Source organism: Oryzias latipes, chromosome 20 (assembly GCF_002234675.1).
Source record: "Oryzias latipes chromosome 20, ASM223467v1".
NCBI classification, from domain to species: Eukaryota; Metazoa; Chordata; class Actinopteri; order Beloniformes; family Adrianichthyidae; genus Oryzias; species Oryzias latipes.
In genome coordinates, this window is record NC_019878.2 from 11797870 (window position 1) to 11824608 (window position 26739).

General features: G+C 42.8%; 4 protein-coding genes across 11 annotated transcripts; 2 read left to right on the plus strand and 2 right to left on the minus strand.

Annotated features, from left to right (window-relative positions):
* Positions 1–2934: 2934 nt before the first annotated feature.
* On the minus strand, positions 2935–5490 carry fbxo45 (F-box protein 45). Its single transcript, XM_004080945.4, has 3 exons — positions 4946–5490; positions 3915–4271; positions 2935–3840 (listed from the first exon to the last, which is right to left on the minus strand). Exons 1-3 carry the CDS (start codon positions 5267–5269, stop codon positions 3655–3657), a joined length of 867 nt encoding a protein of 288 aa, XP_004080993.1. The 5' UTR covers positions 5270–5490; the 3' UTR covers positions 2935–3654.
* A 437-nt stretch (positions 5491–5927) lies between these two features.
* fam168b (family with sequence similarity 168 member B) lies at positions 5928–12249 on the plus strand. Of its 3 annotated transcripts, none has more exons than XM_023950142.1 (7): positions 5928–6060; positions 9207–9292; positions 9380–9466; positions 9542–9684; positions 10486–10684; positions 11110–11223; positions 11324–12249. In XM_023950142.1, exons 2-6 carry the CDS (start codon positions 9223–9225, stop codon positions 11208–11210), a joined length of 600 nt encoding a protein of 199 aa, XP_023805910.1. In that variant the 5' UTR covers positions 5928–6060; positions 9207–9222; the 3' UTR covers positions 11211–11223; positions 11324–12249. The 3 variants fall into 3 exon arrangements, with proteins under 3 accessions (XP_023805910.1, XP_023805909.1, XP_023805911.1); XM_023950143.1 differs by having other exon boundaries at positions 5931–6060; positions 9210–9292; XM_023950141.1 differs by having other exon boundaries at positions 9380–9684.
* A 3901-nt stretch (positions 12250–16150) lies between these two features.
* On the plus strand, positions 16151–22603 carry rbbp8 (RB binding protein 8, endonuclease). 3 transcript variants are annotated; one of them, XM_020712592.1, is made up of 19 exons: positions 16151–16318; positions 16539–16647; positions 17466–17508; positions 17609–17704; positions 17882–17973; positions 18204–18276; positions 19149–19312; positions 19394–19477; positions 19595–19650; positions 19730–19797; positions 19873–20095; positions 20173–20320; positions 20390–20475; positions 20549–20666; positions 20734–20895; positions 20965–21001; positions 21078–21165; positions 22184–22325; positions 22405–22603. In XM_020712592.1, the coding sequence occupies exons 2-19, from the start codon at positions 16548–16550 to the stop codon at positions 22509–22511; spliced, it is 1887 nt and encodes a 628-aa protein (XP_020568251.1). In that variant the 5' UTR covers positions 16151–16318; positions 16539–16547; the 3' UTR covers positions 22512–22603. The 3 variants fall into 3 exon arrangements, with proteins under 3 accessions (XP_020568251.1, XP_020568250.1, XP_011487094.1); XM_020712591.2 differs by having other exon boundaries at positions 16191–16318; positions 16524–16647; positions 19595–19653; XM_011488792.3 differs by having other exon boundaries at positions 16192–16318; positions 16537–16647; positions 19595–19653.
* Positions 22604–22673: 70 nt separating this feature from the next.
* tmem241 (transmembrane protein 241) lies at positions 22674–26578 on the minus strand. Of its 4 annotated transcripts, XM_020712593.2 has the most exons (16): positions 26375–26390; positions 26015–26061; positions 25545–25605; positions 25395–25472; positions 25249–25342; positions 25076–25153; positions 24972–25003; positions 24833–24884; positions 24709–24757; positions 24564–24606; positions 24434–24469; positions 23843–23877; positions 23689–23758; positions 23037–23130; positions 22898–22962; positions 22674–22803 (listed from the first exon to the last, which is right to left on the minus strand). In XM_020712593.2, exons 4-16 carry the CDS (start codon positions 25409–25411, stop codon positions 22737–22739), a joined length of 732 nt encoding a protein of 243 aa, XP_020568252.1. In that variant the 5' UTR covers positions 25412–25472; positions 25545–25605; positions 26015–26061; positions 26375–26390; the 3' UTR covers positions 22674–22736. The 4 variants fall into 4 exon arrangements, with proteins under 4 accessions (XP_020568252.1, XP_011487091.1, XP_011487090.1 ...); XM_011488789.2 differs by lacking the exon at positions 25545–25605 and having other exon boundaries at positions 25249–25330; positions 26375–26578; XM_011488788.2 differs by lacking the exon at positions 25545–25605 and having other exon boundaries at positions 26375–26578.
* Between the last annotated feature and the right edge of the window lie 161 nt (positions 26579–26739).

Sequence of the window (26739 nt, forward strand, 5' to 3'; positions counted from 1 at the left end):
TTTTAAAATTTTGAGGCTAAAAAAAGAGGCTTTTATCCCTTGGGAGTTGGGTCATCTAGACCCACTAGACAGTGCTCTGAACCTTTTTTCTTCAATGATTTGTGATCTTCACTGGTGTCCATGGATTACATGAAATCTTTCCACCTTTATCCACCTTTGTCATGGTAGGGAGAACACGTCAATGTGAGGGTGGGGTCATCTAAGATAGCACAAGGGCTACAATGTCATTTAATGTCAGTTCTGGACTGTAGTGAATTTGTTGTTATACCCTTTTTCAATCTTTGGAACTTGGAGCTCTTTTTTGTGAAACCCTGAGATTTGTCTAATTCTTGTTTTCTGTGAGCTTGAATGGGATGGTCCACCTCGCTTAAAACTTACATGAATTATGAGTTGTTGATTTGATATTTCATTGCATTTATATATATATATTTTAATTTATTTACATCTGTGTTTTGGTGGTTGCTGATAGCTGTTGCCTCACTCACTTGGCCAGAAAAAAAAGCGATTTCTGATTATGCGGAGAGATTATAGGTTATAATAATAATAATAATAATAATAATTATTATAGGTAAAAAAAAAAAACCTTTTCTAACTGTAACGCATGGCAGTAAGGGTATGATCATCTGACCTGATTTTACAGTTACAGGTCCTGGAGAACAATGACAAATACATTTTCATGCATCAAAACATTCAGGTTTTCTCAAACCCTTTGACTTCCAGAATGAAGCACTTTTCAAACCAACTTGTAGCATTTCTCTGATGATGCCTCCATCATTAGCATTTCAGATTATTTCTTTATTTCAATCGTTGTAAATTGCGAGCAGACAAAAAAAGTGCCATGGGGAAAAAAAAGATCATTTTTGTGATGTCGAAACAAAGCTGGGCGGGGCACAAAGGCTCTGCTCCGCTCCATTCTAATGCATCCATTTGTAGATGAGCTGGTAACAAAACGGTATGGCTGAATAGCTCCAACATTACTCGTTAGCTTGGAGGTGTGGGGGGCTGTAAGCTAATGGAAGAGAGTGTCAATAAGGGATCATGGGATATCTGCAGAGGGCTACTTCCGTGCCAACGGTCTCGCCCACAACACAAATTTCAAATGCTGCTGCTTTGCAGAAACTATGTCCTGGAAAACGACTTGGTTTTCTTCATTTACCTAAAAGCAGCATTATCATAATTAAAAGACCACAAGGAAGTATTTGCAAGAGATCAGAAGATGTTCGGAGTGACTCTGGGCTTTGGTAACCTCATATTAAATACCCATGCACTCTATCCTTCTATATGTAAATGTCCCTGTCCCATAAGAACAATTTGCATTGGCTTAACCAAAAATTAAGCTTTGTTGTTCACCTTTCTGCATATCCCCTCAGAGGTTGCCACAGCCAATCAGCTTTCCCTGATCCACATATTTGGTTTGGCAGAAACTGTAACCCTTGTGCTATCCTAGGCACTTTAACGTTGGGAGTTGGGTCATCTAGACCCACTAAACAGTGCACTGAATCTTTTTTCTTCAATATTTTGTGAACCTCACTGGTGTCCATGGATTACATGAAATCTTTCCACCTTTATCCACCTTTGTCATGGTAGGGAGAACACGTCAATGTAAGGGTGGGGTCATAGGACAGCACAAGGGTTAAACCGGTCCGTAATTAAATGCAGTGACACATGGAACAGCTCGTTACTGTAGCACCTAGTGTCGTAGCAGAAGTATCCAACTACTCTATTGTCCCCAAATCAAACATATTTTCATTAAACTTTAAGTTGCTGCTGTAAATCCAACAGATTTATCCTCCAGTTCTTTCTGGATCCTGCTAAAAACGCTCCGCTCCTTCATCAGCTTAAACTAAAGCTACACAGAGGCCACTAGCTAAAGTTACAGTTACAGCGTGCGCTGGTGTTTTTTATTTTTCTCTAGCTCTTCTTTGCATGCTGCCGTTTTCACATCTGGGCTTTGTGAGAGACCGGCAGACTGACTTAATTTGGGGCAAATATACAAAATGAGCAGGGGAGAAAATACTTTTCCCCCCTTAACACCGGTACACACCGGGAAGAATGTTCGCCAGGCGTTATTCGCCAGCGTTTTTTGTGTTCACACCCAGGCGATTTTCGCTGACGATGAGCCGAGCGAACATGCAATTTCATTCCCTGACATTAGATGGCGCTTAATGTAAACAGAAATACTCCTGTACACAAGGTGGCGCTGCGCAACTTTACGCTTCTTAAAGTCGCTTTTCACTCAGAAGAAGAGAGCAAGTATTTACACGCTTGTCAGAATCATACAAAGAAAACATGAATATTTCAAGCACCAGTTGCTCCAAGATAGACGCCGAGTTGCATCTACACAGCCGCGAAGAAATAATGACGGACATTCTAAAATATCCCCGAACCAAGCACCAGTAGCTCCAACTGGTGCTTGGTTCGGGGATATTTTAGAATGTCCGTCATTATTTCTTCGTGGCAGTGTAGACGCTACTTGGCGTCTATCTTCTTCACTGGTATATGTGCTCAGCAAGGCAGTTTTGTGTTTGTGCGCCCCCAAGTTGTGTTTTACTGTAACTTCAGAGGCTCCAGACACGTGTGCAAAAGCGCCGTTCTCATTGGTCGAATAGATTTCGACGCGACAAACCAAAAAAAACGAACCCGAGGCGTTTTTTTAAAAAGTGACGCTTTGACGTGTGGCGTTTTTTTGCGTCGGTGTGCACACTCACATTGGTGCCCTTTGTTTAGTCACGGGGCGTTAAACGTCGGCGAAAATCGCGGGCGAAATTCGTCCCGGTGTGAACAGGCCTTTAGACAGACAACAGCATTGAAAAAAAAACTAAAATGTTTTTTTTTTAAAATATATTTTGGGTTTAATTTTGAGAACTAAGGCTCAAATAAGATCAAAGAAGGGTGTACTTTTTTTTCACGATGAAACAAAATCAACACACCCACTTTTTCATCGTGGTGGCACCATGTCGACTTTATTTACAGGCCTCACAACCATACAGTGTCTGTGGTACCGAGGATAAAACCATAAATTAAATAAATTGAACACTACAGTAGCATAATAAAAAGGACACACATTAGCATAAAACGAGAACATTTGCACCAATACTGAGGAGTTCTTTAAAAAGAGGAGATGTGATACATTTCCTCCATTTTTTACTATATAAAAATAATAAAATTAAGAAAAAAACAAAAAAACATATGACAATGGTTTGGCATAACTTCATTATAATCCAGTCACTGGTTATTAAGAGAATCCAGTGACTTGTTTTATGAACTTGTACAGCATAAAGCCACCTTTTCACTTATAATATCTGAGTAGTTGTTGTCAATAATTAGAGTAGATTTGGCGTCAGTGGAGCGGGCAGAAGACCTCAAGTGTGTGTAAAGCTGTTAGCCGCTCTGCTTCCTGTTTTGTCAACCAAACGTCAGCAGCTTAACGGTAAAAGTGGACTCTTCCACGTGGAAACCCGGACCCTTTTCATGACACTCTGCATGCACTCCTCTTCTGTAGTAGAAAACGCAAGCAGTCCTCTTTGTGGATGGAGATGCCTGGGGAGAAGTTGTCCTCCAGCGGTCTCAAACGGTTTGGATGATAGTGTGACGAAAAACAAAAAGGTCCTGCAGCTGTCTAAAGCTTATCTTTGAATAATGGAACAGGTTGGTCTAACCGTCGAGAGGCTTTCCCAGGTACACCATGGTGACTTCTGTGTTGCCATAAACGGCAGAAACAGCCGGGAAGAGGCAGGCTTTGGGAAGTCCTCGAAACGCTACTCCGAGAAACTCAAAACCCCTCTCGAAGGCTAGCGTCTTGTCATCCATGTCCAGGATCACTCGTATCCTCTCTCCAATCTGCCAACAAACAAGACGATGATGAGAAAATGAGGTTCAGGGAGGCGACATACCCCTGCAGCTCCGGCCCTCACCTGGTATTTCGGCGCGTTGTTGCACTGCGGGAAGTTCCCGCTGACCTCGCCGTTATGCAGCAGGTTGTTGTCGACCAGATTCCAGCCCCAACTTTGGTCGTCGCTGCCCAGCAGAGCCACGTAACCCTGGCATTGCATCGCCGCGCGCTTTGTGGCGATGCCTATGACTGCCACGGTGCCCAGGGGGCCTTCCCACCAGATCTCCCAGGCGTGCCGCCCTTCCATGAAGCCGATCTTGCCTCGCGCGCCGTCCGTGCTTTGGGCGATGGGGTTGCGGTGCAGCGTGAAGCCGTTCTTTTTCACATAGACGTTGCGCGAGCAGTCGTGGGAGCTCAGCGCGTGCTGGAAGGCTTTGAGCTGCAGAGAGTGGGACGCACATCACAAATGTTACAAATATGGCTTCCTGCAGGACGTTTAACTCCACCACATAACTGCGCTGGCTATAAAGTCAAAGTTTGTCTGTCTTTAATTCAAAAAACTGTTTTATATTTGAAGATAAACAATAACTGCAAAACAATTACCGCATTTACTCATTTTTCCCTATAATTAGCAACTGATATCCTGCTATCATTACCCAGCATCCCTGTTTTTTAGCCTAAATGAATAAACCCTGAAGGAAAACACGTAAAAGTTTGAACATTGAAATTGGATGTAATAAAAAAAAAAACAAAGTATAGATATATTTTAAAAGTAGACTTTCAAATATTTGGAAGATTTAAAAAGTACTTTGAATGAATTTTGCCTTTATTTGGTTAAAAATAAGCAATTATATTGTTTTTTTTATAACAAAATTATTTTTAAATGGTTTCATTTGGATAACCTGTCAATTTTGTCTGATTTAACTTCAATTATTTTAATAGCTTTTCCATTTTTTTGGTTTTAAATTGCTTTAATTTGAGTAAATATTGGTTGAAATGTACCCAATATTAGATAGCCACAACGGTATGTTAGCCTAGCATGCTAGGCTTTTCGTTATTTGGCGGGTTTTTGTGAGACTGACAGCGCCGGTCTGTCATGGTCGGTTTACCTACTTTCCCCTTGTAGGTGGGCAGGTTACACAGGACGTCAGATCGCAGAGCCTCATCGCCAAGAGTCCGGCTGCAGAGGCTGCGCCACACCTCGCTGTTTTCATCCGCCAAGACATTGTTCCAGTGCCAGCAGACCAACGAACAGCTCATCAAGTCAGCCAGTTCCAAATAGGAGAAAATGTGCTCCAGCACTCGAGCTTGTAGCCTCCCGGCCACTCCCGCGGTTGCAGCGGCGTAGGTAGAGCCGGCGGAGGAGCTGCAACTGGATGCCGCTGCTGCTGCGCCCAAACACGGGGAGCCTCCTACCCCGCCGGCCGCTCCAGACATTTGTGCCGCTGGCTCTCACCGACGATAGAAGCCGAACGACGAGTTTAACCTTTCACCGCCGGAGAACTTCAATAATTCATTTAAGCAGCAACATTTTCTTTTCTGAAAATCTTCTTTCAGGTCGCATTTCAATCAAAACAGTATGGACTCTTCCCAGTTCAACGGCTGAATGGAGACGATACGTCAAGGTCCTGGAAGATAAAAAGAAAACTATTTACTGCGTTGTTCCGCAAAAATAGTAAAATGTAATTTATTTTTTGATTTTACTTTAAATATGTCATATCAAATTAGAAAGTTGTAACTAAATACATGTAATAAGATAAATAATAAACTTGAGTCATCTTTTTTTGTGATCTGCAAAGACCAAATGGCAGCCATGATAAATGATAACAACGATTTAGCAGGCTTACAAAATTGGACATTACGTCTTTGTAGTATTAAGCACAGTGACTGTGTTACGCTGTAAAAATTAAAATTATTATTTTTAAATAATTGTGTCGCACAACTTATTAAATTATTTTTTAATCTGTTTTTGTCGAATTTATAATTTATTTATTTATACTATTTTTGAGTGATGCATTATGATAGTAAAAATAAAAACAGAAAGAAAGAAAGTATTCCGATTAAAATTGTGTGTTTAGGAATGAACGTCACGTGACAACACGGAAGTGACGCGGGGTGCTCAAAAGAGTTAAGCAAAGCATCTGGGAACAAAACATCAGCTAGCTCCAGCTTCATTTAACAGCAGAGACACAGAAGACAGTGCGGGCGGACGGTCAAGACATTCAACAGTAAGTTTTTTCGGGGGGTTATTTATGACATTTGCGATAACATCCGCGGTGATGGGACAGGCGTCACAGCTGTCTGGCTGCCTGCCTGCCTCCTGTGCAGCGCGGCCTGTTGACAAGCTTGTCCCCCCCATCTGCGTGCTGTCCGGGGACACTGGAGTGGTTTGCGCCGTCCGACGGATGATTTTTTTCTTCTTCTTCAGCTATTTGCGCGGATCCCTAATTATTTGCAAAACGCATCCAGGTCGGCGTAGGTGTTGCGGTGTCTGCTGCAGCTGGCTAAGCTAGCTCATTATAACAAAGCCCCGCTGTGGTCACCTTTCCAAATTCTTCTACTTACAGGTGCCATCTTTATTTCTACAGGCGGCATTCCTAAAGTCACCTTTAAGAGAGCACACACACAATATATATACATATGAAGATGTATTTTTAAAAGAAAACGAGCTAATATTTAAGATGCACTTTCCATCCAAAAATCTTTAACCAAATTGTATTTATATATTTTTTTCTCTTTCTCTCTCTCTCTCTCTCTCGGAGAAATTAAAGTAATAGTTAATATACGCACTGGAGAATTGTTAAACCGTTATAAATGAGTAATATTGTTTTAAAATATTTTTTAAAAATGTTTTTTCTTTTTTATTTCTTGGTTTGGGATGTCTAAAATCTACTCTTTAGTATCGTAAACCAAATATAGTAGGATATTTTAGGGTTTAATGAGCATTTTAATTCGTATCTTTTCAACCAAGTAGTGAAAGTGTTTAGAACATTTAAGTAAAAATAAATAGTTTTTAATTTAAGATTTTTCTTTCTTTCTTTATGTTTGCAAACTGATGCATGTTATTCATAATTACCGCCAGAGGGCAGTATCGAGCTCTGCTTTAAGTGATGCTGAAGAGACAGAACTTCAAACTTTCACTGGAAATAAAAATAAAAGTTAAAAGCAGACACTTCACATAATAAATCAGATTTGCACACGACAATCAGATTGATTGATTAGTTGCTTAAAGGTATATCAAGATAAAATACCTGGGGAAAGGTGATGTTTGCTTAAAGAAAAACCAAAAAAGGTCGTTGTTTGTCACTCTGATCATCAAAAAATGTAGTTTCCGCAGAGTAGCAACAGTTCTTTAGAAATTCACCCCTGAGTTGTAGCATGACTGATGGTGCGGAGCAAACCTGCCCCGTCACCGGAGCACAGAGTTTGACATCCCAAGCAAGTGTATTTCCTACGTCACAAATAAGCTTTTATTTTTTCCAACTGCATTTTTTTGTCTGCTCCCGATTCACAACAGTTTAAATAAAAAAATACTCAGAAATGCTATTATGAGCTTAATTTTCCCCATCTAAGTCCTCCATCATGAGAAAAATGCCACAAGAACATGTTAAAAATACCCAAAACACAATTCTCATCAGAGTGGGTCTTTTAAAACAACAATCTATGGTATTTGATTAAAACCAATTCATTTCTTCAACACTTTTATTTATTTATTCTACTAAACTCTTTTATATGCCTCCCACTAGGGTTGTGCCGATGGACGATATCATCGTCCATCGTGATGGGTGACTGACATCCCGATGGAGAGACCACCATCGTGATGCCACGCCCCCGCCACGTTGCGCGTCGACACCATAAGCCGCGGTTACATGTACAAAATATCTTGATGGGATCAATGGTCGGATTAGAATCCAACCGTGTAGATGGGGCCCAGAAAAATGTTTTCAGAATATAAAAACGTTCACTAAGGTCACACTTTCCATCGGAATAAACCATTCGCACATGCGCAGTAGGGTTTGAAAAACGGAAGGATATAAACTCCGCCGAGCGGCTTTTTTTTTTCAAACTTTATTGTATGTAACAATTCAATACAAAACAATGATAAACAGCGCCGAGCGGCTATATACATTGACATGTCAGCTCGGTAAAATACGAGATGATCTTCTAAACGTGCTTTTAATAATGTTACGGTTATTATGAAACACCTGTTCGCTCATCATTTGAATTTTAATCCGTGTGGTCAGTTCTTTTTCTGAACGAAGCCAGGATTAGCAGTATGCTAACACGGGCTAACAACATTAGCTTTGGGTGGCGCTGCTTGCTGGCTGCACGTAAACATGTAAGAATAACATCAGCCTTTATTTAGTCGGGACACGACTGGAAACACAAATCCGCGTGATTGTTTAAATGTTTTTTAAGGACTGAGCGACATTTCTGCTTTGAAGCTCAAACCACTGTGTGTGCTGACGATCCGAGCTGTGCACAGACACACACTTTTAGACCCGGTTCTGAGTTCGGTTGCTTGTACCCCTAGAGCTGCGGGACGGATCGCAGTCTTAAATCTCCCACACATACCGCTCATGTACCCCCCCCCCCTTCCCATCAAACACAAAGCTGTAAATCCGCACTCCCCCGGAAGTGCGGGAGCGGACTACTTCTTTTCTATTTTGTTTGTTACTTTTTTTGTTAAAGTCACCTCCCTCAGTTTATACTGGATCATCGCGGATTAGTCATCAGTAGGGAAATAAAATGAAAAAAGCAAAAAAACGAATAGCAGTTATATAAGAACGAAAAATGTAAAAAATACCCCCCCCCCCCCCCCCACGATGTCATCGTCCATCCCGATGGTTGACAGCAAACATCGTCAACGGCCAATTTAAGGGACATCGCCCAACCCTACCTCCCACCAACGCTTCCTGCCATTTCAAGTTCAACAATTTTGTTGCCAAATTTGAAATTCTAAATGATTTTAAATAAAAATAAAAACCTCATGCTGTGTCTTCCGATTGCTCTCTAATGAGATAAACAAATTAATGTATTTTATTCTCAGAAAACAAAGAGTACATTTGCTTTTTAGGCGCATATTTGACACTCGGAGGTGGAAATATCGAATCAGTTGAAAGAAATTAGGAAGGACAATGAATTCAAAACCTTTTGACTCCTGTTTTTGTTATTCCAAAGTCAGCTTTTGTAGAATAAAACCATGATCATGTATGACAAAGCATCTGATTTAAGGGGTTTATGATCCCTCTAAAATATCAGTTAGATTTTCCTTTTTACATTTTAATAGTCAGGATTTGGGTTCTTTGCACTTTTTCATGGTTTTGGGAGATCATAGTATCCTCATCCCGTTTTCGTCCGTCTGTTTTTCCAGCAGCTGCACAGCCAACATGAATCCAGTCTACAGCCCTACACCCACGGGGGTCCCCTTCACCAACACCAAGGGTTTAGGCTATCCAGGTGAGCTCACGCGTTTCTCCTGGATGCCAAGTTGATTGGCAGAAAGTGCGAGGAAGTTGAGCAAAATCTTTTTGCGTCCGCCTGCAGCAGCCGGATTCCCTGTCGGCTACGCAGCTGCCGCCCCCGCCTACTCCCCCGGTGTTTATGCAGGAGCCAACCCGGCCTTTCAAAGCAGTAAGGATGAAACCCACCTGAGACCTTTCCACCGTACGACCCTGTTCTACAGCGGGAACTGTCCATATTCTCCAGGTTACGCTCCTGGCACTCCCTTCAAAATGTCCTGCTCTCCCAACACGGGGACGGTCCCACCGTACTCCTCCTCACCCAACCCGTACTCTGCTGCTGTGTACCCGGTCAGGAGCACCTACGCCCAACAGAACCCCTATGCACAGGTCAGTGGGACCTACGCCCAACAGAACCCCTATGCACAGGTCAGTGGGACCTACGCCCAACAGAACCCCTATGCACAGGTCAGTGGGACCTACGCCCAACAGAACCCCTATGCACAGGTCAGTGGGACCAGCTTTGCTTTTTAGGCCTCAAAGAACAACATGTTTAGTGGGCTTAGCCCATAGTTATAGTCTGCACAGCAGCATTGTAGTTTCCCCCAGCATGCATTTGGTTCAGACCATCATTTTTCATAAATGAAAAATCTCAAAAGTAGTGATTTCTGTTGTGTAGATGGATCATTCTACATTAAAGTAATTAAAGTCCCAAGTTTAATCAAAAAGTGATGAACTGAGCTGCTTTTTTAATGTGCTTCAATCCGGAAGTTTACATTCACCGGAATATAAAACGGACCATTAATAACAGAAACATCAGCCTCTGTTTAATTTTTGGTTTTTTTATCGTATTGCCACTTTTTTTCATGTTTGACTGATGTTTATCACACAATGGGGCGGGGCTTTTAGAACTTTAAACATACAAACCAATAAGTCATGTGACCACAGCTTTGTCAGAACCCTTTTAATTGGGAAGCAACTTTTCTTCTATAACAATTTTTCAATAAAAAACATTAGTTAAAATAATAGAAAACAGACAAAAAGACAAATGTTATTTTCAATAATTCAATGAAAATGTATTTTCGTCTTTTCACACAAACTTGGGTTTTTCCTTGAAGTATAAATGATCCAGGTTATCAGGGTGAGGTAAGGTCAACTTCTTCCCTTGAGCCTCTCTGCATCGTTTTCTAGGCGTTAATACCGTCACAGCAGCAGGGCACCTACTACACGCAGCCGCTATACGCTGCCCCGCCGCACGTCATCCACCACACAACGGTGGTCCAGCCCAACGGGATGCCTGCAGCGGTGTACGCCCCGCCCATCCCTCCGGCCCGCCCCAACGGTGTTGCCATGGGGATGGTAGCCGGCACGACCATGGCCATGTCAGCTGGTGAGCTAAATTCCCATTGACCATACGGGAGAACTGGACCGAGCGAGGGGGACGCCACTCATGGAGAATGACTGGATGAAGTCCATTTGTTTTCCTGATTTGGAAGCCGCCAGACAATGTGATTGGTCGAAGTTACCATATCAACGGCGATGGATACACCTGATTGGTCCGTTTTTAACTTGAAGAAATTGCAGTAAAGAAAAAAAATGGTTTAAAGAAATTCTGATTAGTAAGAACCTGTAAAAAAAAAAATAAATAAATCTGTGGGAAATTGGCTTCTTGGAGTCAGCAGGTACTTCCTGTTTAGAACGCAAAGGGGGAGGGGTCACTCAGTCCAGTTCTCATACAGTTATCGCTCATTTGCAACTACAAAGGCAAGCTTCTGACGTAAATGAAAGCAGCTCCGTGGGCTTTCCCCTCCCCAGGAACGCTGTTGACGACTCCGTCCGCCCCACACGCCGTCACCATGCCCACATACCGGACCCCCGGCACGGCCAGCTACAGCTACGTGCCCCCGCAGTGGTGAAAAAGCTCGCCACGTGAGTACCACTCCTCCAGAAGGCAGAACAGGAAGTGCAGCAGAACTCCACGGTCACCACCCCCCCTCCCCTTTTTTTTCTCCCTCCCGTTTCCCTGCAGGTCAGCCGACGGTAGATATGCATTCACACTCGACTTCAGTGTTTCCTGCTCTTGGTGGCGACCTGCCAAGCAGCGTCTGCAACCAGTTACTCTTCTTCCAGCATAATGTGAATTAAAAACCCAACTATGTAGAAAGAGGTGTATTTGGATAGGGAGGTGGAGGAAGAATAGCTCCACCCCCCCTCTTTAACAGCATAAGGCTGCATTCCACCCCTCCTCTTCCTCCCTCCAGCGCCAGCACCTCCACAGCCTGCTGCATATCTCACATAAAGCTGCAACGCCTCCATGCAAACTTTCTTCTTCTTTGTTTATTTTTTATTTTTTTGTGGACTGGTTTTTATAGCTTAAACTAAAGTGTTGGAAAGGGAGTTCGGACTTTCTTCTTCTTCTTTTTTTGTTTTAGGGGTTTTTCCTGTTGAATGCATGTGTGTAATTATAGATATATGAAGTAACGCTAGCTCAACCTACCTGCTGTGAGAGATGAAATCAACACACGTCCAAAAGAAATCACAAATATAAAAGGTAGACGTCATTTGCCGTAACGCTAAAGCACCACATTTTTAAATGTGAAGAAGTAAAAGTAGACCTGCATAACCGAGTTCAGACCAAACCATTGTTTTCTTTGTATTTAGATCTGGGTTTTTTTTTGTTTTCCCGTCTTATGGTCTATGTATTTTAGGAAAAAGATGGGCGGTTGTGCCTCTTATGGATTCCCGCACCTCATCATTTCAGTTTTCTTTTTTCTTTGTTTTCTCCCGCCCTCTTAAACATTTATTTTTTTATTTTAAAGCGTCCCGTGAAGCAGCTCCTCATCAGATGTTGGCGGTAAAACTGTCTAGAGGGAGGAAAGGATTTCCTCCCATCCAGGAAAAAAAAAAAAACTGAACGGATGAGCTGAAAAATCGGTTTTGTGTACGCCGTGTACTGTATATGAAAGTGTCTTAAACTATAAACAATAAAAGGAAAAAAAATGGTGCCATAACGTGAGATGTGCTTAGACTTTTTTTTTAGTGTCACTATAGTCGGTTTGTTCTCGGGCAGCTCTGGCATCCTGGAAATCACTGCTAACTTCATAAACGTAGGTAAACCTTCAACTCTGATTGTGAATAGCACTACTGAATGAAGGCACTAAGTCAACCAAACTGTTTCAAATATTTTATCTTTTGACTTTGCCCGCTGTTTTACCTCAAAAGACCCCCCCCCCGTACCCACCATCACCCTTTCAGACATGCTTTTCTCTGTTTCCTCGGTCACCTCAGTTAATAATCTGTTTTGTAAATGTTATTTTTTTGTGATTTTGGTTCATGTTTTGTACTTTAAAGAAAGACCAAAAATAAAAACAAATATAAGTATAATCAATCTTTTGTAGTTTGTGTTTTATTTGTTATTACATTGAAATGTAATGACTGTTGGTTAGTTACATCAGCCATTATTAACTCTGTCTTCTTCTTTCTCTTTCGGCTTTTCCCATCAGGGGTCGCCACAGCGAATCATCCTTTTCCACCTCACTCTATCATGGACATCTTCTACCCTAACATTAGCCAACTTCATGTCCTCTGTTAAGACATCCATGTATCTCCTCTTTGGCCGTCCTCTTGCCCTCCTGCCAGGCAGCTCCATCTCCAACATCCTTCTACCAATATATCCACTATCCCTCCTCTGAACACGTCCAAACCATCTCAGTCTGGCTTCTCTGACTTTGTCGCTAACACAGGCAACATGAGCCGTCCCTCTGATGTACTCGTTCCTTATCCTGTCTAACCTGGTCACTCCTAAGGAGAACCTCAACATCTTCATCTCTGCTACCTCCATCTCAGCCTCTTGTCTCTGTCTCACTGCTACCGTCTCTAACCCATAGAGCAGAGCTGGTCTCACCACTGTCTTGTATACCTTTCCTTTGAGTCTTGCTGGCACTTTTCTGTCACACAACACTCCTGACACTTTCCTCCAACCGCTCCAACCTGCCTGCACTCGCCTCTTCACCTCTTTTCCACACTCTCCATCACACTGAACTGTTGACCCCAAGTACTTAAACTCCTGCACCTTCTTCACCTCAGCCCCCTGTAACCTAACGCTTCTACCTTGATCCCTCTCGTTCAGACACATGTATTCTGTCTTACTACGACTGACCTTCATGCCTCTTCTTTCCAGAGCAAACCTCCACCTCTCTAGCTGTTCCTCCACCTGCTCTCTACTCTCACTGCAAATTACAATGTCATCCGCAAACATCATTGTCCAGGGAGATTCCTGTCTTACCTCATCTGTCAGCCTGTCCATCAGCATAGCAAACAAAAAAGGACTCAAAGCTGATCCTTGGTGTAGTCCCACCTCCACCTTGAACTCCTCTGTCTGACCTACAGCACATCTCACCACCGTCATACTTCTCTCATACATGTCCTGAACTACTCTGACATACTTCTCTGCCACTCCAGACGACCTCATACAGTACCACAGCTCCTCCCTCGGCACCCTGTCATACGCCTTCTCTAAATCTACGAACACACAATGCAGCTCCTTCTGACCTTCTCTGTACTTTTCCATCAACATTCTCAAAGCAAAAATGGCATCAGTGGTGCTCTTACGGGGCATGAAACCATACTGCTGCTCACAGATCTCCACCTTCTTCCTAAGCCTGGCTTCCACTACTCTTTCCCACAGCTTCATTGTGTGGCTCATCAACTTTATTCCTCTATAGTTGCTGCAGTTCTGCGTGTCACCCTTGTTCTTAAAGATCGGAACCAGAACGCTTCTCCTCCATTCCTCAGGCATCTTCTCACTCTCTAGAATCCTATTGAACAACCTTGTTAGAAATTCCACTGCTGCCTCTCCTAAGCACTTCCATACCTCCACAGGTACGTCATCAGGACCAACGGCCTTTCCGCTCTTCATCCTTTTCAGAGCCTTCCTAACCTCATCCTTTCCAATCTCTGCTACTTCCTGCTCCACAACAACCACATCTTCCTCCCTTCTTTCCCTGTCATTTTCCACGTTCATCAGCTCCTCAAAATACTCCTTCCATCTTTTCTGTACACTCTCCTGGGTTGTTAGCACCTTTCCATCTCTGTCCTTAATCACCCTTATCTGTTGCACGTCCTTCCCATCTCTGTCTCTCTGTCTGGCTAGCCTGTACAAGTCCTTCTCTCCTTCCTTTGTGTCTAACCTGTCATATAGCTCATCGTAAGCTTTCTGTTTGGCCTTTGCCACCTCTCTCTTCACTCTACGCTGCGCTTCCTTGTACTCCTGTCTACCTTCCTCAGTCCTTTCTACATCCCACTTCTTTTTAGCCAACCTCTTCCTCTGGACGCATTCCTGTACTTCCTCATTCCACCACCAAGTCTCTTTACCGTCTTTCCTCTTTCCAGATGACACACCTAGCACCTTCCTACCTGTTTCCCTGATAATCTCTGCTGTAGTTTCCCAGTCATCTGGAAGCTCATCCTGACCACCCAGACCCTGTCTCAACTTCTGCCTAAATTCCTCACAAGTTTCTTCATTCTGTAGCTTCCACCACTTGGTCTTCTTTTCTGTTTTCCCTCTCTTCTTCTTCCTGACCTCCAGGGTCATCTTACACACCACCATGCGGTGCTGTCTGGCTACACTCTCTCCTACCACCACTTTGCAGTCAATAACCTCTCTCAAATGACCTCGTCTACATAGGATGTAGTCCACCTGAGTACTCCTACCTCCACTTCTGTATGTCACTCTATGTTCCTCTCTCTTCTGGAAGTAAGTGTTGACTACAGCCATTTCCATCCTCTTCGCAAAGTCCACCACCATCTGTCCCTCCAGATTCCTTTCCTTCACACCAAACCTGCCCATCACCTCCTCATCACCTCTGTTGCCCTCACCAACATGCCCATTAAAGTCTGCTCCAATAACAACTCTCTCTCCTCTGGGGATACTCTCTATGACCTCATCCAACTCACTCCAGAATCTCTCCTTCACTTCTAACTCACAGCCAACCTGTGGCGCATACCCACTGACTACATTCACCATCACCCCTTCGATTTCTAACTTTAAGCTCATCATCCTGTCTGAGACTCTTTTCACCTCTAGAACACTGTTTACAAACTCCCCCTTCAGAATCACTCCTACCCCGTTTCTCTTCCTATCAACACCATGATAGAACAGTTTGTATCCTCCTCCAATACTACGTGCCTTGCTGCCCTTCCACCTTGTCTCCTGCACACACAGTACATCTACCTTCCTTCTCTCCATCATGTCTGCCAGCTCTCTGCCTTTCCCTGTCATTGTGCCAACGTTAAGAGTCCCTATTCTCAAACCTATGTTCCTGCCTTTTCCCTTCTCTCTCTGGCCACGGGCCCTTCTGCCTCCCCTCTTTCTTCGACCAACAGTAGTCAAATTTCCACCGACACCCTGTAGGTTAACAGCATCGGTGGCGGTCGTTGTTAACCCGGGCCTCGACCGATCCGGTATGTCTAAAGTGTTGTGGATGATTCGCATGGTTATTTTGGCAATTTTTACGCCGGATGCCCTTCCTGACGCAACCCTCTCTATTTATCCGGGCTTGGGACCGGCACAGAGGCAACTGGCTTGCAACCCCTGTGGCTAGCCATTATTAACTCTGTAAAGGCCAATAAAGAATTGAAATGGAATAAATGTTTTCTCCTTAAAACTAAATTATATATTTTTATTGCTGTGGGTAAAACATATTTGTGAAATTTGGCAACATATTTATTTGAATAGTTAAAAAAATAGATTAAGTCCTCATACATCAAACCGAAGTGGTAAAAATAGTTTCCACTAAATTTGATGTTCATCATCAGCGATTCTTTTAACCACCACTCTTTGAACAGCAGGAGGCGCTCGAGCGTCCAGTCTGCTACATTTTCAGGGCCACAAAGAAGAGTTCCCAGCATGCACTTCTTCGGCGCGGAAATTTCAATGGATTTTCAATGCGAGATGAAAGTCTGAGGAGAGAGCTCACGAAGGAACAAGTCTGCCGTGTTTCGGCGTTCAACCAGCTCAGTTTTTGTAAGTACGTTTGTGAAAAGCTGCGTTTAAATTCACCGCGTTGTTTGGAACAAAATAGTGGGTTTGAAAAACTAATACTTGTAAAACTTCTACTGAACTACTAGAAGTTCTATAAATACACTTTTCTATGTACTGGAGGCTGACATGGCGTTTAATAACAAATAAATATTCACGTCCATCTTATTTTTTTCTTTAAATTATGTGGGCTGTTTGCGGAGAGGTGTGAAAGATGAGTGGATCAGGTGACAGCAGTGGGACGATCAAAGCAGCTGATCCCTTTGAGGATCTGTGGCGGCAGCTGGGAGAGTGTCATCATCACGTGACTGGAGGTAAACGACTGCTGGTTATCGGGCAAGGAGTGACACTGATAAACAAGGAATGGATCAGGAAACAAGTATGGATTTTCTTTAGAAAAGACAATTCTAGCTGTATAAAAACACAAGAACAGATTAAGCAGTGTAGTTTTTTTAATTTTTATTTATTTTATTGACCAATTGCAACATCCAGAACAAAAAAAAATGCAACAATTATGTACATATAATGTACATTACAATTCTGAATACAGAAAAAACGTGTTACATCCTTAGGAAGATTTTAATTATTAACAATAATTACAAAAAGATTAAGCAGTGTAGTTTTTTTTTAGATTAGCAGTGTAGTGCAGATCCGGCTTTTACCGGCCATGACGTCATCTGCGTGAGCCTGAAATCTCCTGCATTTTTAAAACAAAGTTAAAAAACAAACACTAAATTTTATTTTCAGTGTTATTACAATATGTTTTCAATAAAAATAATTATTAGTGTACAAATAAATGGGTGATTTTTACCTGTACTTTAGCAGAAATGTACACTTCACCTATAAAACTGTAGAAGAAGCATTGTTTGCTTTTGTTCAGAGCTAAAGGAAGGATAAACTAAAACACACGGAGCCAGAATTGAATCAAAAGGTAACAAGTCCTTAGTAAATGAGTAAAAATGTGATGCTGGTTTGTTTGCATTCAATCAATGGCATAAAAATGCAAACAAAAAAAAAAGGAATTGGCAACTGAAAGCATTACATGCAATTTGGTAATTTACTGCAGAAACTCTTAAACAAAATAAGAATAAATAATAATAACTTTTTCTATGGGAATAACTTTTTCCCATAGAGCTGGAAGCAAAGGTGAGCCGGCTGAAAAAGGACCGCTGCCTGTAAGTCCTGATGGATTTTTGTTTTAAGGAACGCCAATAATCATAACGCATTCCTTCATAGTTAAGGAATGGCAGTCAAAGTGACGTTTGTTTGTTGCAGAGATGCTCAGAGACTTGAGGTGTTTTACAACCGTAACCAGCATCTGAAGGAGGAGAACAAAACCCTGCACGACACCATCCACCTCCTAGAGGAAAGGTAACATCCTCCAGCGTTTGTCACACTCTGGACCAACAGAACCGGCTACGTTTGATCATCCGGTTTTGCTCAATCAACAGAGGGTGCTCCGGTCTGGGTGTTGGGGTCACCAAAGGGGGGGTAGTTTGCTAAAGAGAGGCAAGAAAAACAAAAGTTTTGTTGTTCTTTGTTTTTCAGGCTCAGAGCAGGAGAGTGCGACCGTTGTGTTGTCTTGGAGGAAAAGCTGAAGAGCAGCCTGGATCAGAATCTCAGACTTCTTGATGAACTGAGTGAGTCCCAGAAGGAGCTCCTCTCAAAAATAAAAACACGTGCACCATCTTTTTAAAATAAAATCAAAAGAGGATGTGGGAGGTGGATCGGCTTTCAGTTGCAGCCAATCATGTCTGGAGGGGAAACGGTTGCTGCGGCTTTTCCCTTTTTGTTTGATGAAGCGCTGATGGAGGTGGAGGACAGCCGTCTTGGAATGATGGTGCTGAGAAACTTTTAACTTCTTATTCAGGAATTGAAAGAAACAACCTGCAGGATGAAAACAGGAAACTCCGTGCTGAGATACAAAAGCTGAAAGCATCGTGGTGAGTTTTCTGTAAATCTTCTTCCTTTCAGGGAAAATGTTGCCTCCAACCTTCCCAAAACGTACCTAAATTTGCATTTACCTAGTACCCAGTCAAAATGACTTTTGGGCATTTGGGGCCAAAGTCTCTTATGGGTCCAAAAAAAAGTAACAAACCAAAACACACGTGTGTGGAAGATGTAGATTTTGAATGGCGTTAGCGTAGCAAGTTTGCCAAAATGGCGTTTCCCTGTTGCTCACATAGTTTTTACTGGAATATTGTGAAAATACACGAGTCGACAGCTCAGGCTGAACAAAAACAATGTCTGATTGAACATATTAGGAATGCGAGGGTGGTTAACAAAAAACCTCTGTTGCTAAGGAAATCCCAAAAAATTATTTTTGCCTGTTCTTCTAAACGTGACTCAAACATGTTCGTCACCCCCAGGCGACAAAAAATTAAAATGGTTGCTATGGAGGCAAAACCAACCGAAGGCTCCTTTTTTTTTTTTAGTTTTCATGAATTTGTTATGTGGCTCTGACTGGGGTGGCAGAGGGAGAGTAAGGGGGGGGGGGGGGGGGTAGCAGCCGCTCAGCCATCATAGGATGGCGAGGGCAGAGGCGTGTAGCGTCTGCTGCTCACGCCTTCATTTTATTTCAATATCTAAAAATGTTTTCCTCATTAATGGTAACATTTAAATAAATAAAAATATTTTCTCTAAAATTTATCACAGAAACGTGTCTTATTTTTTTTCTCTTCATTTTTGGTTTCTAAACATCTTCCTGTATTTTCACTTTGCTGAACGTTGCGTTCTCTTGGCTTGGTGATGCGTTTGAGTGCTTCACGTGAACCTCGGCTTCAGTTCCCGCTGACACGCCGCTGTTTCCTGTCAGTTCCTCCTCAGAGCAAGACGACGGCTTCATCCCCGACTCGCCCGTCCTGCCCAGCTCGCTGCCGCCCGCCAACAAGCTGAGGAAGCGCAAACAGGTCGCCCAGCAGAAACACGTCCGTTACGAGGAGAAGCCCCTCCCCCACGCCCACAAGTCCCTCCTGTGTGGTTAGTTTTAGTCCTCTCCGCTTCCATTTACCCTCCTCTGAGGGACCGGAGTCTCTGACCCGTGTTTTTCACTTCCTGAAGAACCCCCAGGTGCCGCAGAGAATGCTGGGAAAGCGGAAGTGTTGGTGCCGAACACGTGTGAGCTGGACATGCCTCAGATCGCAGGTCTGGCTTCACCTGCTGCTCTAGAGCTGAATCTAGAAATTTCTTTCATTTTGGCTGCTAAATTGAGGTTTTCTTGTGTTGGAATCTCAAATAAACTTTTCTCACATCTCATTTTAGGTGACGGAGAGGCGGTGGCAGAAACGTGCGCCCTTCTGCCTGTTGGTAAACATTCCGTGGTAAGAAGTCCACATAAATGGTTGCGATGGAATCTTTACGCTGAATTAATCTTATTTTGATTGAATCGTTCCTCAGAAAATAAAGTTTCCTTCAAATCAGCAGAGTTCTCCAAAACCCTTCTTGAAATACAATGTGTGTTTAAAGTAAGTCCAGAGGGTGGAGCACATTTAAATGTCCATCAGTGCTGCTGCTACAATCTTTTCTTTTCTTTCTTTAAGGCCTCACTGCTTCTCTTCATCCGCCCGGAGGCACAGTCCCGACTCCACCACTAAGAAGTCCCCGTCTCTTCTGCCCCACGTCCGACTTTTTGCAGATGACGCCTCCGTTTGTAGGCTGATGAAGGAGGAAAAAAGGGAAGAGCTGGTGGACGACAACCGAGATGAAAGCAGGGAGGGGGCGGCCAGCAAACTCCTCCAACCTGAGCAGATCTCCAGTAAGAAGGTGGAAAACGCTCGCCAAAACGCGTTCTCCGAGAAGGTTTTCCGTGACGCTCCGCTGAAGCCTGGAACGCTTTACAGGTTCAGTCCTCTGACGGTGGCGGCCCCGGCCCAAAGCCCCCCTCCTCTCCTGCTTTTCGGGTTCCCCTCTGCGTGACTAAAGGAGATGGAGGCGCCAAGAGAACTCCTCTGCAGAACTCCAATGCTTCACTCTGCGGAGCCAGAGAGCGTGAGTTGTCTGCAGCACGAACAAACTGCCTTGTTTTTCTGCAGCGCTTGCGCTGACTGCTGTTACCAGGCAGGACGCTCGCCGTGGAGCCGGCATGGAGCATCGACCCCGCCCTCGCTCTGTCCTCCTGTGATGACGAGCTGGAAGGAGACGAGGTCCTGCTAGAAAAAGTGGATGTCTTTCATTCCAGCTTTGTGCTGCGGATCGTAACGTCCTCCTGTGCCTTAGGATCTGGAAGAAAAGCAGCATGGCGGCGAGCTGATGGACACGGACTGCACGTGGGTCAGCCACAGCATGCTTCAGCGTCCGGGACAGTTCGGTCCGGACAGCAGAGACGTCAAGCCAGGTAGTCAGGAGTGGCCTCGACTTCAAATCAAAACAATTGACCTAAATTAAAGACAAGTCTCCTAAAGATTTAGGCGCCAGGGCGGTGGACAGTTTGGATATGATGTTTGACACCACGGCTTATGGCGAGTTCCAGTCCTGCAGCAGCCTGCCTTTAAATCAGAGCCAGCGCGATGATGATGATGAGGATGATGATGATGTAGAGGAAATACATGAAGAGGACATTGGTGGTGAGTTTAGATGTAAAGAAACATTTGTTTTCAATTTTTAGTCTAAATAGTTTTTGTCCCTCAAACTAGAATCACCTGACAGCCACACGCGTCCAAGTAAAGCCCAGTAAGACGCATCGCCTCTTAGATACTTTGGTACTTTGAAAATCCTCAGTTCACAGAGTGACTTCTTTCTCCTCCAGACAGCCGGCCTTTGCACACGTGGCGGTGGTTCGTAAGAAAGACGAGAGGCGGAAGCTGAAAGGCGCCACCTGCAAAGAATGTGAGATTGTGAGTATTTTGAATCGAAAGCAGCTTTGGTTGACCTTTGACCTCCTGGTAAAAAAAGTCACACTTCTGCTGAAGAGTCACAGAAAACAAACACAAATTTCACCAAAAACACTTAAATTATTCTATAATTATGAAGTTCCACTTTGTTTATATCTGTGTTTTATACAGTTTCACATTTATTTAATTTCAGGAATGATCAGATACATACAGAGTAGTATTTAGTCGGCCACCAATTGTGTGACTTCTCCTATTTAAAAAGATGAGAGAGGCTTGTAATTTTTATCATAGAAAATATGAGAGACAAAATGAAAAAAAAATCACATTTTCAAAGAACTTATTTGTAAATTATGGTGTCAAATAAATATTTGGTCAATAAAAGTCCAATTCAATACTTTGTTATATACCCTTTGTTGGCAATGACAGCATTAAAAGATTTTCTGTACGTTTTCACAAACTTGCTGGTCTTTTGGCCCATTCCTCCATGCAGATCTCCTCTAGAGCAGTGATGTTTTGTTGCTATGGCTGTTGCCCAGCAAGATTTATGGGGTTGGGATCTGGAGACTGGCTAGATCATTCTAAGACCTTGAAATGCTCCTTATGAAGCCACTCCTTCGTTACTCGGGCGGAGTGTTTGGGAGCGTTGACATGGAGAAAGACCCAGCCATGTTTCATCTTCACTGCCCTTGATGATGGAAGGTGGTTTCCACTCAAAATCTGACCATTCATGGCCCTATTTATTCTTTTGTTTCACACGGATCAGTTGTCCTGGTCCCTTTGCTATAAACCAGCCCCAAATTATGATGTTTCCACCCCCATGCTTTACAGTAGGTGTGGTGTTCTCTGGATGCAACTCAGCATTCTTTCTCCTCCAAACACGATGAGTGGAGTTCTTACCAGAAGGTTCTATTTTGGTTTCATCTGACCATAGGACATTCCCCCAATCCTCTTCTGGATCATCCAAATGCTTTCTAGTAAACTTAAGTCGGGCCTCCTTTTGTGCTTTGATTTCCTTTTCTAGTATTACGCTCATCTACCAGAGGAGGAAAAGCAGAAAAAGCTCTCCGCCTGCTCCAGACATCGCTATCTCTACATCCCTCCATGCACGCCTGAAAACTTCTGGGAAGTGGGTTTCCCGTCCACACAAACCTGCATTGACAGAGGTCAGCCTGGTTTTCCTTAAATTAATATTCAACGCGTCTAGAAAAGTCATTTTTAAATGTTGACGTTGCTTCTTTTTAGGCTACATCAAAGAAGAGAGCAGTCCTCCAGGGCGAATGAGGAGAAGACAACCTTTCAACGCCTTATTCACCCCAAAGAAAAAGGAGCAAAGCCTAAAATCCCCCTGAAGGAGCTCATGAAGAACATAGAGCCGGGCTTTCTGCTCGTTCTAGGCTGCAATCTGATTTTTTTGATCTGTAAATAAAAAAAAATAATGGGATATAAATGAGTCTTTAAATCAACAAATTACACTAGAAAGTGATCAGAAAACAAGAAAAAGCAACCAATACAGTTCATTTTGATGGTCATTTATTTATGAAAAAATTGGACAGTTTTATTTGGTCAGAATGGTTTCATCCCAGCTGAGAATCTCTGTCTGAAAACACCAGCAGGGCCTCGCCAACCAGACCCATGAGCACGCTGTCGGTCAGCATCGGAGGGAAAAAAAAAGGAAAACGGTTGAGAACTTTAGTCCCATTATTTATTTTATTCACAAAAAAAAAACCTTGCCTACCACACAAAAGACGAGGTGTTAATGTTCACAGTGAACACGAGTGGGGAGAGGGACATGGCAGTAACCTGTGAGGGCAGGACCAAAGGAGAAATAAAAGGCTTTCTGATGTTTAGGACTGAATTAAGTTCCATTTTTTTACCTTTGATATAAAGATCCAGATCCCAACATGCTCACTGGAAAGGCCTCGTTTTAGTTTGACTGTAACCAGCAGCAACAGGAAACCAAGCAGAGCGCTGTGAAGAGACAAACCCCACGGGCTGAAGGAACACTCCCACCTTTGACTGTATATGAGAACCGGACTGAGTGGCCCCTCCCCCTTGTGTTCCAAACAGGAAGTACCTGCAGGCTCCAAGAAGCCCAAATCCCATCGACTTATTGATAAACAGCTATTTCTATGTTTCAGAAGAACCTTTCTTGCTCTGATAAAAAGTTTTAAAATTCTTATTTAGGGAATATTTTTTTCTGTAGTGAAAGTTTTTCAACTGACCAATCAGATGCCTCTTCGAGACGTCTGAAGAATTCTCCTGACCTCACTTTCAAATGGTAGGGCTGTGGCCTTTTAACAAGCTCACTCCTGATTGGTGCGAGTTGTTGCCATAGAAATGTTGAACTCAGACCGACTCTGACCAATGGCTGCTTATTGAGATCAGCCGGTTACAACATGTTGGCGGTCGTCTCACAGAAGACCTAATATGGTTGGAGTCGCATGTAAAGCATTTTCTATGAGTGACGTCACACCCCCTCAGTACTGATGAGGGTTCTGACGGATCCATCTCTCCTGAAAACCTCACCTGGCGCCGCATCCGCAGTGAAAGACTCCGGAGTAAAGAGAGGGGAACTCCAAGGCACCTGTCAGGTCACCTGTAGAGGAAACGCATGGGGTCAAACCGGCCGCCCTCTTCTAAGCTCCTGACGGCCTCATGGTGGAGGTTTGGGGGGCGGTACCTGTGGGGTGAGCGGCGAGCGCCAGCACCAGGACACTGTCAAAGAAACAGTGTTGTCGTTTGTTAAAAAGAAGCTTTAGGAGATTTTTGGATTCTCTAAGAACTATTTGAGGTTTTTTGTTTTTGCCCACTTCCTTTAAATTACTTTCCTCATTGTAGAAAAGTTAATTTGACAAAAAAAAATGCCTGTTTTTGATTCCCAACCAAAGACATCAAAGCTCCATCAATGCTGCTACAACCCTTTTTAAACACAAACCACTCTTTCGTTACATAAACTTCAATTCAAGTAAACTAACACCTGCGATGGGAAAAATAATCATTTTTCAACCCACTAGTAATTAAAACAAAACATGCTTTTTTGTTTATTCAATTGTATAGAAAATTTACAACTTTGGAAATTAGATGCTAATCCTATATTTTTTAAACAATACTAATGTTTTTTCTAATATAGTAAATCTATAAATATAAGGAATAATGACTATATTTGCTTAAATGTATCATTTTAATCTTTTCAGTTAGCATTCCTCGTGTTGGGATAGGTCACGACGGGTTAATTTCTCGCTAAAATCCTGCTTTTTACACGTCTTCTTACCTGAACAAACAGTTGATGCAATATTGCTCACAGTCACTACAACAAAAAAAGGAAAATTAATATTTTTTACTGTTAAAAAACGTACACAAGGACTGTAATGCTGCAAAAAAAAAAAGGGGGTCATGCTGACCTTAAGTTACTGGACTTGTGAAATTCAAACGCCTTGTACGCACCTAAACATACATTTGCATTTGAACATAAAGAAATACTGATTGGATTTCTGTAAAACCAATCAGAAGCCTTCTCCTGCCTCTCAAGAACGTTCTGATCCTTACCAGCGCAGAGGAGATGGCAGACAGCCCACAGGTACGCACTGCGGTCAACCTGCCCAGGAGGAAGGTGTAAACGGTTAAAGGACGTGTGCACCGGCAACAGAAGCACGCGCGTCATGACTGCTACCTGAGGGTCCCACAGAGGAAGGTTGACGGCTGACAGGAGCATGAGGCCCATGCTGGAGAGAATATCAGATGTTAAAGATGCAGTTTTTGGAGATTTATGGGAATGCATTCCACTCCTGGATGCAGGAGACATTACCAACCTGATGGTCTTAAGTTGGTGCGTCTTGTGTTTCTAAATGAAGGACAGCGCTGGTTTAGATGCTACCTTTTTTTTGGAAAGGCGGATAACAGCGAATACTCCTACCTCTCTGTGGAGGGCGGTGGTGATGAAGTAGGTAACAACATGTGAGGAATTCTGAAGAGTGAAGAAGAAGGGAATGTCCTGCACAAAGAGGAAAGCCAGTGGTTGGAAAGCAAACACTTCCATGCTTCCGTTTGTGGAATACGCCTGTAATTCTTCTCTTTTCTTCTACCCACCAGGCGCGACAAAGCCCGAGAACCGGCGTAAATGTTTCCCACAAACAGGAGCGAGGCCGGAAGCCAGGAGACAGCGCTGGATCTGCAACAGAAACTGTACATGAGGTGGGAATGCAGTCAGGTGGCGTAGCAGTCCAAGAGGATACCTGGTGATGAAGCTCATTTCCACCCATCCCAGCTTTCCAGAGAGAAGAAGCAGAACGGCTCCGATGAACGTCTGCCATCTGGAAAGAAGCATTTTGATCAGCACAAAGCATCGGATTGTCCTGCTATGGTGCATAGGTAGAGCGGTCGACCTCTGACTAGAAGATCGCAGGTTTGGTGTCCTCGGGCGAGACGCTGAACCCCAAATTGCTCCTGGTGGTTATAGGTTGCGTTCGGCACATCAGTGTGTGAATGTGTGTGTGCGTGGGTAAATGGGACTGTGAGTGTGAGGCGCTTTGGGTCTAAAAGCACAATTTGTTTTCATCATTTTTAACATTTTTCTTTTAAGAGAATCCTACAATCATCTTCAGATATGAAAAAAAGGAAGATCACTCATGTTTGGGGTTTTTTTTGTTTGTCAAAACACCATTAATGATATTGCTAAATTGATGGTGTCATCTGCACAGATCACGTGCCTCATCTATGCAGATGATGTGTTCAGGTATTGAAGAATATGAAGTAAAAATGGCACTTTCTCCTACAAAATCGGAAATTTAGCAATTGTTTAATTTCTGTCCAAAAACAGTATTTGTTGTTTTTACTTTTTATTTCTGCTACTCACCCTTGAAATAAGGTTGGATAGGTGAATTTCAGGACTGACAGGACAAACTGTATAAGAAAAGAAAATAAATTAAAAATCACAAACGTATTATAGAACATTTAAACCAATTATTTATTCTAAAACACTTTTACTTTAGTTAAAAAACAATTTGTTTCCTTTAAAACAAACAAAATACTTTTGTATTATTATTGGCAGTACTGAGAAAATATTTGGGTGTTTTTTTATTTTAGATTTGTGCTCATATACAACTAGTAACTGTGTTCAATTAGGATTCCTGAATTTTCCTGAAGGGAATCTTTCGCTTAAATGCCGTAGTTTGTTTAAATATAATGAAAAGTTGAATTCAATTAAAACACTCACCTTATTCGTAAAATATGACAGAACAAAAACAAGGCTAAAAGCAAACCCAGGGATGTGTCTCCTGCACTGCATGTCGACATGGTTTTTATTAAAAAATAAAGATGTATTCAATCTTTACTGAAATTGTTTAACATTTTCAAAATCGCTCACTTCCCTAGCGGAGCCTACAGAGACACGTCACGATGCGATTTAACAAAGATCGTGTAGATTTTCAAAGATGCCTCACTATGTGCGCCTCAAACCTATCTAAATGAATTAGATGTTGTTGGCACAAATGTCTTTGAACTTTTTTGTTGTAGCATTTTTACAGTTGCATTTGGATTACGTTAAGTATCACAAAGACGTAAATTTATTTCAGAAAAATG